At 38.9% G+C, this 14,411-nt stretch overlaps 1 protein-coding gene across 2 annotated transcripts; it reads right to left on the bottom strand.

Moving 5' to 3' along the window:
* Nucleotides 1-149: 149 nt before the first annotated feature.
* LOC113034080 (uncharacterized) lies at nt 150-13,282 on the bottom strand. Of its 2 annotated transcripts, XM_080309369.1 has the most exons (13): nt 13,136-13,280; nt 12,986-13,041; nt 10,193-10,624; nt 4,858-4,905; nt 3,798-3,842; nt 3,228-3,602; nt 2,951-2,983; nt 2,749-2,799; nt 2,522-2,626; nt 1,578-1,676; nt 1,353-1,466; nt 1,092-1,191; nt 150-992 (listed from the first exon to the last, which is right to left on the bottom strand). In XM_080309369.1, exons 2-12 carry the CDS (start codon nt 13,028-13,030, stop codon nt 1,129-1,131), a joined length of 1,410 nt encoding a protein of 469 aa, XP_080165495.1. In that variant the 5' UTR covers nt 13,031-13,041; nt 13,136-13,280; the 3' UTR covers nt 150-992; nt 1,092-1,128. The 2 variants fall into 2 exon arrangements, with proteins under 2 accessions (XP_080165495.1, XP_080165496.1); XM_080309370.1 differs by lacking the exon at nt 2,522-2,626 and having other exon boundaries at nt 12,986-13,282.
* Nucleotides 13,283-14,411: the final 1,129 nt, after the last annotated feature.

Genomic DNA, 14,411 nt, shown 5'->3' with positions numbered 1-14,411 from the left:
TAATTTTCTGGAGAAAACAGGCATAAAGTTCTTTAACAGTCACAAAATAAAACCCTATACAGACGTTTCGTTTTTGGAAGATTTTAAAATTGAAGTTCTTGTCAGTCCAGCACTGACTGATTCTCTGATAATAAAGTAAAATGCAGACATCCCAATCAGGTACAGCTTTATTTCAAAGTTTAGGTATGCCCATCAGCAGCCCAACAGCAACCCAATTACATTTCCCCTCCAGAACACAGACTTCAACATGAAACTGTAGCACATCATGTTGTCTAAATACGATGAATTGCAAATAGGAAAAGGTGAAAAGAAAAAAAAGAAAGACTCAGAAACTGACCTCATCCACTCAAAATCTGCCAGTGGCCAGTAAACCTAAAACTTCAGGATGTAGTTTTAGCATCACACTAACCTTAGTGCTGGCCCTTACTTGAGACAGAGACAGTTCAAGGACAGAGAAAAAGCTGTATGTATATATCACATATGGTGGAAAAATACTACTAAGCAGTAAGTCAGTGATTTTGAAACAAGTAACAAAAAACAACACGTTTTGAAAATGGGCCTAAGGAAAAACTGGAGGTGCATTCTTAAATGCTACAGTATTTACATGCATGTGTGGAAGCAGATGTTCTACAGAGATGGAGACGTGCTGACAAATATCAGAGCCTGTCCAGTATGATTTGAGAGAATTATCACCGCTGCGGCACTTCTGCTTCCACTGCTAAAACAAAATCATTGTACGTGGTTTTGGGGGTAAATGCTGTATAAAAGGAGCCACAATATGTTTTATTCTTCTGCTCCCTTGAATGCAGACATTTTTTGCATGTTGACATCTGGTTTGATGTTATAACAGAAACCAGGGCAGGAAAAGGCACTTCAAAGTGTGGATGTCTCTTCGATTTCCTGGCAGTCCGGTCTTAAGCCTTAAAAAATGAAAAGGTCAGCTGGTTGTCTCCCTGCAAGCTTCGAGTCCTCCAAAAGAAAAAATGGGGACTCTGAAAGAGACACTGAGTCATTTGAAGATCAGAAAGTAAAAAATAAAATAAAAAGAAATAATAAGAGTCCAGGTTAATGATGTACTTTGAGAGACTTACAAATAAAAATAGATCTTCTGATCTCTGTGATGTGGCTCTAGCCCTCGATAGAGACCTCTGGAACAATGTGTGCATTCAGCGCCGTCTCCACTGGCATCTCCTGTTGATAGTATTGACAAGACAATGTCAACTAACAACTAATAACATTAAGCTATCGCTCATCTCTGAATACCTTAGAAAAGCCATACTGGAAATGTCTCATTTTTAACTTTAATTCTACTCAGTAAATTTACAATGCTCCTTAAAAAAAAAAAGTATTACCACTGAACTGAGCTGCACAGACTCCACAGAGATTTCCATCTGACATTCCACATCACGGATTTCTGACTTTGACGCTTCTGACTGCCTGTCCAGACATTTTGACTCTGCGGCATCCTGTAAAGGAAGAGAGAGAGAAAAACTAAGGGAAGTTCCCAAAATATATGCTTAAGAAGACAGCGTTCCATACAAAGCTACAGTATGTGAATGTTAAGAAAGTATAATTACCGTGTGTTCTGCAGGTGCAGCAGCAGGTTCAAACTCAGAAGTTGTCACATCCACGGAGTCTGTTTGGGCACTCAAAGTGTCATTCACGGGTAAGATTTCCTAAATGCCACAGAAGAAGGGTATGTTAGATGGCTAAACAAATTGAGCTTCTGAATGAAACACAGTAAAATCCTCCTGCCCATTCCATTGAACAGACTAAAAGAGAAAAATTACTTACAATGAAAATAATGCATCAGGATGGAACCAGCTACCCAAATAATTTAAAACTCAAGTTCAATACACTCCAACTGGGCACAATTTTAAATAAAGGAAGAAAGCATCCTTGTGACATGGTGTTCAAATGTAACAACAGGAACAACGGCAGTTTTTCTGTCTTTATCATGAACATTATACTGCAGGTTTTTGAGCAACTGCTCATAATAATTAACAAAAAAACCCAGAATAATTTTAACGTTTTTAAAAAAAAAAAATCCTTGTATTATAATTTAATGTATCATTTTAACCATATATTTTTATGTTCTTATTCCTTATTTGTTTAATTCTGTAGTCTCAAGTGTGTAGATACGATTTCAAGAAAGACTTAAATCGGACCCTAAATGTCCACAGTCTGAAAATCTAATTTCATTACCTGGAACTACACTTAATTTAGCATCACGCTATAATAATACTACTACAGTACATAAGCATTTAAATATTTACTACAAGATACATTTAAACTGCACTCCAGCAATGAGATTGCTTCATATGATGGAGAAACATATCCCCACCTTCTTTACCATAAATAACACCCAGGATTAGTCTATAAATGTTTGCCTTTCCTTCTTGTGTCAGTCACTTGTAAGCCTCCTTTAATTTCAGTTAATTTATTTGACCTGATCAGCCTTCAGTGATTTTCTGAACGGTTCATATGTACACTGGTAAATTCCTGTTTGCTTAGCTGTCACCTGCTGGACAGCAGCAGACTCAGTGGCAACTTCTACTGCCGAGACGGATTCTGTCACAACAAACTCATCAACTGCTGTGGCATCAATCAGCATTGCCACAGCATCCTGAATGTCAAAGGAGAACAAGATAAGAGAGAAAACTGTTCTTGTAAAATAATTAAAATAATGGTTTTTAGCATATGAGCAGTACATTTCTGTATTGAGGATTACATTTAAAATCTTTTTACCTCTTTGGGTTTAGCCTCTTGTGCTGTAGCCTCAGGGCTGGTGTCAGGTACCTTGTGAAACACAGGTGCTGATGTCATTGCTATGTCATATATGGAGATTGTACTTTTTTTTCCATGCAAAAGCTGCCAAATAATCTAAAACACAAGTAATAAGGGAATTTCTACTTTACTTTTTTATCGACAGAGAGGGAAAAATACTCACTGCAGCCGCCTCCACAGAATCAACAGGAGTGTGCTGATGTAAACAAACAAAAAAACAAACAGGACAGAGTGTATCTTTAGTCTTTGCTATTAAATTTTGGAAAAAAAAAACCTTACCCTTGTGATCGTTTGTTCTGCTTATGACAAACCTTTCATTAATATATAGGACACATGCTATACAAACAGAAGATGGCTGCAAAATGTGAAAAAGTCAATGTATTCTTGTAAAGACTAAAAACACAAAAAGAGAAGAAGAAAGTATTTTCATCAGGTGTCACCTCTGTTTTTATAGCAGTCTCAGAAGGGACTTCGGGTGCATTCTCCTCCGCCAACACCTCTTTACCATCTTCAGCAGCTGGGGTTGTAGGACTGACAGCCGCTTCAGTCACTCGTTCGCTCTCAGGTACATCTGTGACAACCTCCACCACTGATTCAGCAACAGTCTCTGTAACCACCTTGCCCAGAGGAGGCTCTCCTTCAGCAGAAACTTGGCCACCGCTAACTGCATCTCCCACTGTTTTTTCAGAGGCTCGTGTCACAGGCTCTGGTACGGCAATATCTTCTGTGGCAGCCGCCTCCACTTCGACCTCAGTCACAGCACCTTTCTCTGCCAGGGCCTCAGCTTCTTCCGGTCTCTCACATTTATCCTCTGTCTCCATGTGCAAAATCAACACAGAGCACATTAAAAAACATAAAACACGACACCGGAGAGAAGAAACAGTGACTCTTGTTTTTTTTTTGTCAGTTTAAAGAGTACAGTTCATACAGAACAAAAGTACATTTACTTAAAATATACCATCATTTTTGTCGTTATGATGATGCAATTTTAATGTCAAGACATGTTTTACCTCCTGCGTCTCAGTTTTTATGATCGCAGAATCAACTGTGTGAATCTGGAAAGGAACCAAGAAAAGGAAACTTAACAGCCAACTTTCATTATGAATGACTGACAACTGAATTAATCAGAACACGGTTAAAGGTTAAATCTATCACATTTATCATAATGTTTACTCCTGCAGTTCAAATGAATAGTTACAACTGCAGTGTGTATGATATATAAAAAGCCCGAATAACTGTAATCTTGGGTTGTTTTGATTCCCATTTTCTCATTTCTCAGTTCATTTATATCGTTCGTATATTAAGCTGTTTGCAGATCAATGAAACTGTAAAGAAAAATATGATTCTTTTCTCTGAAAACTTTTGTTCTTGAGCCAGATTGTGATCTGAGTGCTTGCATAAGAGGAAATTGTCCTGAAGGAAAAAGCGTAGCTGCTATTTATTCGATGTGAGGCTTAAGTCACAGGAGTTTTCAACACCTTTCTGTTGAAAGAATTGTTTCTTGTTCAGTGACTGCTGCTATGAACTTGTAAAATATGAGTGGAAACTGTGCGTCAGACTGTTTTTATGCATGCCATCATTTCTGCAACTGTTTAGGAGTCAGCAAAACCAGCACATACACAGATCTATGTGTCTGTAAAATGTAAACTTTGTATTTAATCTATGCATTTTACTTTTTAAACTATAAATTTTTGCAACTAATTAACAAAACCAGGTTGCTTTATTTGTCTATTAAAAGTTGACAGAGCATGTTTGTGTGAAAAATGCCTCCAGGGGGACCTTTAACCTAAGAATTCCATTTCCATGATGTGCCAATTCTTTTAGCTCCCACTGAAGAAAAATGTTCTATAGTATCTACATAAGCAGCTCAAAAATCAAAGTCTAGCTCACTTGTAAATCATCAAGTTCAGCTTTTGTTCAACTGTTACATGATTAGTCTGCTTCTGGCTTAGCCTAAAGATATATTATTATTATTATTATTATTATTATTATTATTATTAACACACTAGTGTTTGGTTTAAATGGAGACAAAAGAGGGTGTATGTGAATAAAAATACACATTTGATTTACCTCAGTTTCAGAGGCAGCAACCACTGAAGCTTCAGATGAGGGTGTGACCTATGAGCACAAGAGGTTAAAGAGTTTATTCACAAGTTAGCAAAACATGAAAATACACATGCTTCATCCAACAAAACAGAGTGTAGATGGAAAAAAAGAACATAACCTGAAAAAAGGCACTCTGGGATACGTTAACAAGTATATCAGGCAGTTAAAAATATGTGCCTCTTGTTGCACTGGAGCCAGTATTGACTTTTTAAAGGTTGAGCTTTGGGAGGGGCACACACCCATATGCAGCAGTACTAAAAATGTGCCCAGAGCCAAATAATCTTCTATAAAACGGTTCATGTGGCAGATCTGTAGCTGTGATGGGCCTGAGGATAAACTGCAGCTCGAGTCTTTTCTGTACCCAAAAATGGAAATATTTACCAAAATTAGAAGTGGAATTTGGACTGGCTTTCTAAACAAACACAAACACAAACATACGCACTCCCCTTACACTTTGTGTGAGCATAGCTGTAGCTGGGCAATTACAGGGGTATTACAACCCAATGCCATGAAAAACAGTTATTCCCTCTTTTTGCTTCCCTCTGTATAATCCTGCAACAGAAAACACATTCACATCATGAAATCTGTGTTCTCCCTCAAATCCTTTCAATACAAAACTACTAAAATTTTAAATATTAAAAATGTTTGGTTCCATCTTTTTATTATAAACTACATACTGTGAACATGTTGCCACTGGAAAAACAATCAGATATTTTTAATACTGAAATGTGTTTGAATGATTACATGTTTACCAGAATACAATAAATGTCTTGCAGTTTACACTGATTTGCAACCATTTATTATTCACATCACAATATTGTTATATTACTCATAGGCGCGGTTATTTTCCAGACAATTATTCACCAAACAGCTCACATAGTGATAGAATTCATCCATATTTTTCCATCTTGCAGCCATGCTGCCAATGGCCAGTGGCACACCAACTGTGCAACCAAGTGTGTTGAGCTATAGTGACAATCACAGAGAGCGGCGTATAAATATTTTAAATCTTCATAGTCTGACTCAATTATTTAGTCTGTCTTGTGCCAGTTCTTCTTCAATATAGGGCAAAGTCTACTGCAGGCTGCTAATCAGCAATATGAGTGTTTTTTTTGTCCAGAATCACTCAAACTGATCTATTTGGACATTGAGTGACACACGACAACCTGATAACATTCAAAGATATCTTACTACCTCCACGTTTTTCTCCATCCTCCAGGTACTGTCATTTCTTTAACTTTAAAATTTTTTTTATTTCATTAAAAAATAATTTTGTACATTATACATTGCTAAGTGTATAATTATGTCCTTAAAGAAACAGATGCATGCTCATGAATTCTGAATGTATCTATTGAAAATACAAGGGAACTGGCACCGGTTTTTGGAGGTCGCCATGTTGCCCCGCCCGAAATGGACATCGTGTTTCCTTCTAATTTATATATGTGGCTAGAGACTGGCCACATATGTCGTACGCTAACGACAGAGGAGAAAAAGAACTCGTATTGGTTTGTGCACCTTCAAGGCAAATTTTAATTCATATTTCTATCTTCAGACTCAAGATATGAAGAATCGTACCTATCTTTTACCTCTTTAGAAGGGGTCCCCTCCACCAAAGAAGCGACAAGATGACCTGCATAAAATGTCAGACTTCTTTCTCATCTCAAGCCTCATCTCCTGAACTGGCCAGCACTCAAACGCTCAAAAATGTGCATTTTTATGTGTGCAGATATTATAATTACTTATTGTCAGCAGATTAGATGTGTGACCCTACTGTCTGTCAATAAGCCAGGTAAACAACAACAGCAGCTGGTTGTAGACCAATATTATCCAAGTAATGTCCAACAACAAGTCCAACAATCATAGATCCACTTCAAACAAAATTCCACTAACAGTGGCAAATACAGCAATGCTAACGAACAGAGAAGTTCATGTTCATGCTAACTCACCTCAGAATAATTATCATCAGAGAGGAGTGAGCTTCAAGTCATATCGGACTCCTTTTACTGCCTCCTCCACAGTAAACAGACATAGGCACCAGCAGAGGTAAACAGGGAACTGACAGCCTATGCTCACTACAGATGATCTACTGCCAGAGTTGTTTGTCCTACAGTGGCTACCATAGCTAGGATTATGCATTTGAACTGGGAGAGGTAAGAAAACAGAATTCAGATGACTTCAGTCTCCATTTTACTGACATCTTGGGAGGTTTTGAACACAGTAACTTTAACAATTTTTTATTTAACTCTGATAGATTATCAACCTAGCCTCTGAGGAAAGAAAGCAGTGGTTGCACAGTGTCTATACATGCCGAACAATTTCTTCCAGCAACAAAACAGCAAGTACTAAATGGATTTGCACAAAGATCAAATTCAACAGTCTTTCTAAATCAATTAGAAATGATTCATAACAGATTATTTTTATTTTTTGGAACTGTGAACTATGCAAAACATCACTAGTGATGGAACGAAAACATGAAGTTAGAATTGAGCATAATAGGTCCATTTACAGGGGATGGGATATTTGTATGTACAATATTTTCTTCATTTTAAAGGTCAAACTACACACATATACAGACACACTTCAAACAGACAAATTTCCTCCCAGCATTGAATTAAATATTCAGTATTCTCCAGCTCTCAGCCCACCCAGCAAAGAATCAATTAGACATGGAACATGTAAAGGTTCAAATCACACGAGTTCATAAGGGATCAAGCTGACACAGAATACTAACAGAAGTGAGGAGAAGCAGCATGCAGAAAGGAAAGGAAAGAAAATGAGAAGGAGAAGAGAAAAGGCAGAAGAGAATGAGAAATAGTCATAAAGAAAGTGGTGAGAGGCTAGAAAGTGTAGAGGCAGAGCAGATTTATGAGGAAAAGAGGGGTAGCAGATTGGACAGGAGAGGAGTGGAAGAACATAGGAGAGGAAGCAGGTACAAAATGTTCAGCCTACACAGAGGGTGAGTTGCACTGACTGTTGCTTCAGGCCACAAAAATGTAAATGCACTCAGTCAGTCTGTAGAATCCGCTGTGAGTTTATACTTTCTGCAGCCACATCCAGAGGTGGTGGGGCCCCTCTTGGGCCCAAGGGGCACCTGAGTTAAAGCCCCATTAAACCTCTTGGTCAGTCAGCTGACCAACTGTCACCATCTGTGGACTTGTGATGTTACAGATAAAAGTCATAGTTTTAACAGTGCAAGTGAAAAGGTTGTCTGCGAACAAACGTTGATAAATCTCAACAGAATAACTTGCAAATTGTCTCAAAATGTAAAAAAGTTCATAATATAGACATTAAATATTACATTATTAGAATGACAGTCAATGATGATACATTTAAAATTTTGCATAAATGTCCAGTTTTTGTTATCTGACCTGAATCTGGCATGGTGAATGGAAGCAAAGTCCTGAGACAGTGGAAATGACCACAGCACTACAGTATAACTACACAATGGCAGGCAGTCATTCTGTAGAGATGTCTGTATGCTGCCTGTAAGGTTCAGTGGGCATAACCCATAGAGGGTTTACAAATAGAACTCCTAACTGAATGGCACAAGTGAAGTGAATAAGATGGACCCACTGGAAAACTGGGAAACAGTGTAACTCTGAGTGAAGTCTTAACAAAAGGCCATGCTATAAATACTGTAGCACTGCCTCTCTCCTCTTATTTTAGGCTAGGCACACATGTGAGCATATACATGTACACCATTGGTTGTTATCTATCCAGACATTTTTTTAAAACTGCTTATCTAACTAGGGTAGAGTAGGGCTGAAATCTAGCCCAGTTAATACTGGGGAAAAGGTTTTTGCTCAGTTGCTGGAAGAGAAGCCGCACAGATTTGCATGCATGTGCAATTTACTGACTAAAACAGAACATCCTGTTCACAAAATATGTGCAAGATGGCTACAAGGCACAAAGCTCAACTTACAATTTAAAACTGCAAATAGTAAATTATAGATGAGCTAGAAACAATGTTGAGAAAACATTACTGCATAGAGGAAAACTGCAGAAAAAATTGCAACTATTTAAAATTAACTGACAACAGCCATCCATATACTGTAAGCTTTTTAATTGTATCCACAATCTTCTCTGATTCAAAACCACATTATGTGATGGCAAAGATAAAACGAATGCACACGATGTAACGTTTTAAAGATTTTCTCACAACACGATAGTAACCAAAAACAAGTAACTGATAACAAACTCAATATCTGTGATAACAAATAAGCCTGTTCAAAAAGCAACAACAACAAAAAACATGCATGCTCAGAGTCACTATTTTGTTTTAGTGTAGGTGATAATGGTCATTTAAAAAGTTGTTCCCAGTGTTTCAGTCTCTCTCCTACTTTCCACCTTTTTGCTAAATAGAACATGTTGTTCCCTTCGCTTCACTACCTCCAACAATTCCAGCTCCCTTTTCCCATAAGGCCCCAAACACAGCAAATACTATTTGACCTGGCAACATCAGAGAAATAGAGAGAAACCATCTACAAAAACAGCCTGGTTCCATATAATCTCATACAAACAATATGTAATTTTGATCCCAGTGACATTCATTTAAAGGAAGCATTCATTCACCTATGAGTGGACCTCATTCACTCATATGTCCATAGAACTATATTTCTGATGAAACGTGCACACTGGTAAATTTGATTCTTACTGCAACTTACCAGGCTTGTAGAAGATGTTGACAGTTGCTGATTGCTAAAGCCCCATTCACTCAGACCTAGAGATTGGTCAGCAGCTCCCAGACAACTGCTGGCCTGTAGGGAAATCTGTGTGTTCTGCAACCAGTTGGCAAATGGTTGCTGGCAATGGCAAAGAGGTATATGGTGCTCGACCAAGATTGTTTTAGTCCCTAGCAGATTGTCAAAGCTACTAGCAGTGTGCATGGAAAACGATCACTTGTTTGTAAACTACTCACCAAGCAGTAGTGAAACTAAAAAGTACAACACAACCCATTCACCTTTATAGTAAAAGTTTTAGAATTAGCAACCTCCAGAAATCACTTTCCAGGTCGTTAAACACAAATTTCACCCAAAGTTGCCAGAGGGTCTCGAGGGCTTTGTGACTGAAGCTTAATGTATAATGTCGGACGTTAAAACCAGAAAAGACAAACGATCAATCTTTCCCTAAGGTGGGATAGCTGCAGTAGCGGAGGCAGTGATCCCCATGCCGGGTGAAACATTAGAACTGTTGACTCTGGCATGCGAAATGTTGGAAATATTTGTAGACATGATTTAAGTTTAGATTTCTGCATACAGAGGCACATGGGAGACTTATGGCTGCGATATCTGTTTCTTACCTCAGTTATTGGTTCTGTTTCAGGAATCTTGGGTTCAGGCTCTTGCACTACATTAGCTTCAACTGTAGAGGGCTTCACTGATGGAGTCTCAACAGCTCGTGCTTCTACAGTGACAGGTGTTGGGATTTCAATCTCAGCTGTCACTGGAGTCTGCTCCAACAACACAACCTCAGACTCTGGTGCCTGTACTTCATCTGGAATGGGCTTTGCAACAGGTTCTGCTTTTGGTTCTAGTTTGGGAGTTTCTACAGTAGGAACAGCAGCAGGAATGGACCGTGAGATCTTTTCTGGAGCAGGAGCAGGAGCTGGAGGTGGAGCTTTAGCCGCTTTTTTTGTGGTTCCTGCAGGGGGTGCACTCACTGCAATCCCCCGGCTGGCTTTCACCGGCGGATTGGCAGCATGTTGTTCTTCAAGTGCTCTTCTCTGGGCTTGCTGCAGGGCAGGAAAGACACAATAACATCTGATTACCGTTCTGATAGTAGTATGAGAGGCATTATTTAAGTTTTTGGGCATACAGTTATCTTAACCCTGACATGTAGTTGGCTCATGATAACATGAACTGATATTTTCTCTCAAAAAAGTGATATTTGGAAAATACAAAGTTTGCGAACATTTGCCTTTCCAAGCAAAACAAACGTGACACTTCATTTATAATGGCTTCAAAGACATGTTCAGTATGTAAAACAAGATAATAAAAGATAAAAGTGAAATACAAAGAAAGGCAAATGACAGTGTATGAGGTATAGATGTTCTTGAGGCTTTATCGTGTTCAGATACTGATGTTATTGTCACTTTAGCACCCAGGAATACCAGGCATGCCATACCAGCCATGTCCAACATATTTTTTAGCTTTGGACAAAACCCCCTCAGGCTTTGATGGAGGTTTTAGTAGTACAGACCACTAGAGGGAGGGGGAAACTGGGAGTAGACACAGCAAAGCTAGTTAGATAATGGGAGCTAATTAGTTGAATCAGACCGGTCCTGACAGGTTTGGTGAAGCGGGAACGGAAACCGTGCGAGTCAGCAGCACTGATGGGTGCCCCGCGGGCCAGACAGTGGGGCTAATCACATCATAATCAGGTTATAATCAGGTTACAATCACTCCCTGAAAATGCTTTTGTTAGGCTGAAGGCCAGTAAGGTATTCGCAGTGCTGCACCCATGCTGTAAGCCAAAAGCTCATGTGTATGAAAGCGCATATATCTCTGAGTATCTAGCTAGACACAATCAAAACAACTTCTGATTTTTGCCCATAAATCACCTGTAAACATCCCTATGACAAAGTAATACATTGTTTCCAATGATAAAAAGTTTTAACCATATTTCTCAGTCTTTGTGAAACTGACACACATATGCACACATACAAAGGCATATGTGACCTGAGTATCATTCAGCTATATGTCTGAAAGTTCCAAAAACACGTTCGCTTCCTGTGCTCTGATACCTCTGAGGTAAAGCAATGATAAAATTGAATTGTGAATGACTTTAAGGGTCATTTTCATCTGTCACTGCCAGACTGTGGAAGAATGAGAGAGACAGAGTCCACTCTGGCTAAAGTGGGGCAAGACATTCCTTCAGTCAACACATTACCAAATACAGATGTGTGGTGTTCAGAGTCATGCACTGGTCAGCCAGCCAGAAGCTTAAGTTTGGTGGGGGTTAGGGGCAGAGGCAATGAGGAAGGATGCCAGAAGAAGTCTGCACTGAAAAGGCTTACCAGAGCTGGATGACTGGGCTTCAACAGTGTATCAGTGCATGCTTTTATTTTTTAGTTGTTGTTTTTTTTTATTAATATACATTGTTAATGATTAAACATATGCTAAAGAACAGTATTGGGTTATGGAGTATGGCGTCATTGATCTCCCTCCACACCCACCCCTCCAACACACACACACACACACACACACACACACACACACACACACACACACACACACACACACACACACACACACACACACACACACACACACACACCTTTTCTGTCACACCCCTTTTCCTCTGGGCACTGAATGTTGAAGAGTTACATGTCTCCAGTCATTCGGCTGAATTAGCGTACAACTGGCAAAGCGAATTCATCATACTGAATTACAAAGAGCAGCACTGTATTGAAGTACACTGTGTACTGCACTGCATTGTGTGGCTTACTGTATTTTTGGTCCAGAACATGAAAAACAGGCAAGTGGTCATTTCGTAGTATATTTAAAAAATACTAGAAAATGGAACTTATCGCATTTTATGATAAGAAATTCAAGATGTGCATAAACGTTTAATCTCTATCCGTAACCTTAACAGAGCGCACCGAGAACATCCATTGCGCACAGGAGCTGAGCACAAAATCAACAATTTCTCTGTCTCTTTCTTCTAATATAGAAACCAGAAGCATGCTCGTCAAAATTAAAAATATGTGTGAAATTTATATGTTATTTATTTAGGTCCAGTTTTGGTACCTTTTTGGTACGGTCTTTTGTCGTTGCCAGATTTTACGCACGGGTTACGGAGCGTCTGAGAGAAGCAACGACAAAGTGGAAATCTGCCAAACAATCACCAAACTGACTTAAGTATAACAAAAATAAAATAATGTGCAAAAAAGGAAAGAAAATGTAAACGAAATTTGTTTTACAATTTAAGCACTCGCTTCATTCATTTTTTCACAGAGGCAAAAAGGCGTATTTTACATTTAAATCCATGTTTTTGCAGACCATTATTTTACAGTGAATTGAACAAAGAAATCCCATAATACTCTATACTTAATTTAAGAATAAACGCCTGACGTGCGCATGCCACCACTTACCACCCTTCTCATACGACGCTTGTTCTTCTTTCTCTTGCTGGGCATCTTGGTGCGTGCTGAGGAGAACGAGGATAAACCAAAGAAATGGAACAAGCAGAGAGGCAGAGTGAACAAAGTGGATGTTTATAAAGCCGACTGTCTTTCTGTTACCTCTGTACCGAACCTATAGGAGGACTTGGATGAAAGATAGGGGCGTGGAGAAAGAGAGAGGAAAGAGAGAGAGCGCGCGCGCACGAGAGCTCAGTCAGTTGTTTGTATTGGAGTTGGTCTGCCTAGCTGGATGTCGAGTTCTGTTATGTAACCACTCCATCAAAGCAGAGAGAGAGAGAGGTGCGAGGTTGTGCGGTGCCACACCCCCTCCTCTCGATTTGTTAGAAATACTTTGACGCAAATGGGAACACCGACGCACTTGATCTATAGTTTTCTGTCCTGTGAGACTTTTAATGTGTCGCTTCTGGAACAGAACATAAACATAAAAAGAACAAAAAACATCAACAATCATTATAACCTAAAAGCCATATTTGTTGACAGAACAACCACAAGAGGAAAATACAGTCAGGCTTGTGCAGAAAACAGTGAAAACAGCCTCTGTCAGTCTTTTTTGAATACATTAAAATCATGAAGCCAAATAATAGTGTTCATTGTGCTCGTTTTTCATGCAGAGAATAAAGAGAAACAAAGCTTGTACATGTGTCTATGCCCACCACCCCCCTGGTCCCTGCATCAGTTGTGAGAACCCATTGTTTCCAGTTCCTTGTGTAGCGTTGTGCCAGTTATTGTCCAATTTAATTAAATGCATAAGTTCCATAAACATATTTTATACTTCCCGTATGTTTTACACTGATATGGATGTTTGCGTTCAGTTTTCTTATCTGAGAACGATTTTAGTGTTTGGCCGATGCTAATAAACTGATAAAGTAATTTGACAGCATACACTGTGGCAGTTTTTGCTGAAGCCTTGCTGCTTGAGTTACTCCTCAAGAGTGTGCAGAAGAGTGCAACAGGCAAAAAATTATTTTATTACCAGAAGCATGCCTATGCTAATATTTCCATTCAAGTTGCTGTAGCTCTGGAAAACCTCAGTCAGTAAGGTGGATTTTCTCGACCTTTGAACAGGAACCACCAACCAAACAGCAAATCTTACAATAATCTGAGATTATTAAGTGTAGGTGAAAGTTTATTACATTGACTAAATTATATATATATATTTTTAAAAAGCCCAAGGGAATAATAAATATACTGTGCTTTTCTTGTATGTTTTATTTTAGGTTTCTTAGCTAATTTGTAAGGCAGACATGCAGTCAAATATCAGTAGATTTTAGGTTACGGTCCCATTACCACTGGTCAATTGTTGTTCAGTCTCGACAAGAAAGTGATGAAGTAGGCCGAGTATTTCCAGACAGCATACAGACATTTTCTCTCTCAC

This window comes from Astatotilapia calliptera, chromosome 12 (genome assembly GCF_964374335.1).
Source record: "Astatotilapia calliptera chromosome 12, fAstCal68.1, whole genome shotgun sequence".
NCBI lineage: Eukaryota > Metazoa > Chordata > Actinopteri > Cichliformes > Cichlidae > Astatotilapia > Astatotilapia calliptera.
This window is presented reverse-complemented; position numbering and strand designations above follow the sequence as displayed.

Bases quoted from the DNA above. Each gene is read 5' to 3' on its own strand.
- LOC113034080 (XM_080309369.1), bottom strand. From the start codon at position 13,030: ATGCCCAGCAAGAGAAAGAAGAACAAGCGTCGTATGAGAAGGGTG. The intron at 4,906-10,192 runs GTAAGAAACAGA...TTGTGCTCATAG, and splicing joins AAACAGAACCAATAACTGAG to GTCACACCCTCATCTGAAGC. The intron at 1,677-2,521 runs GTGACAGCTAAG...TGTGGCATTTAG, and splicing joins AGTCTGCTGCTGTCCAGCAG to GAAATCTTACCCGTGAATGA.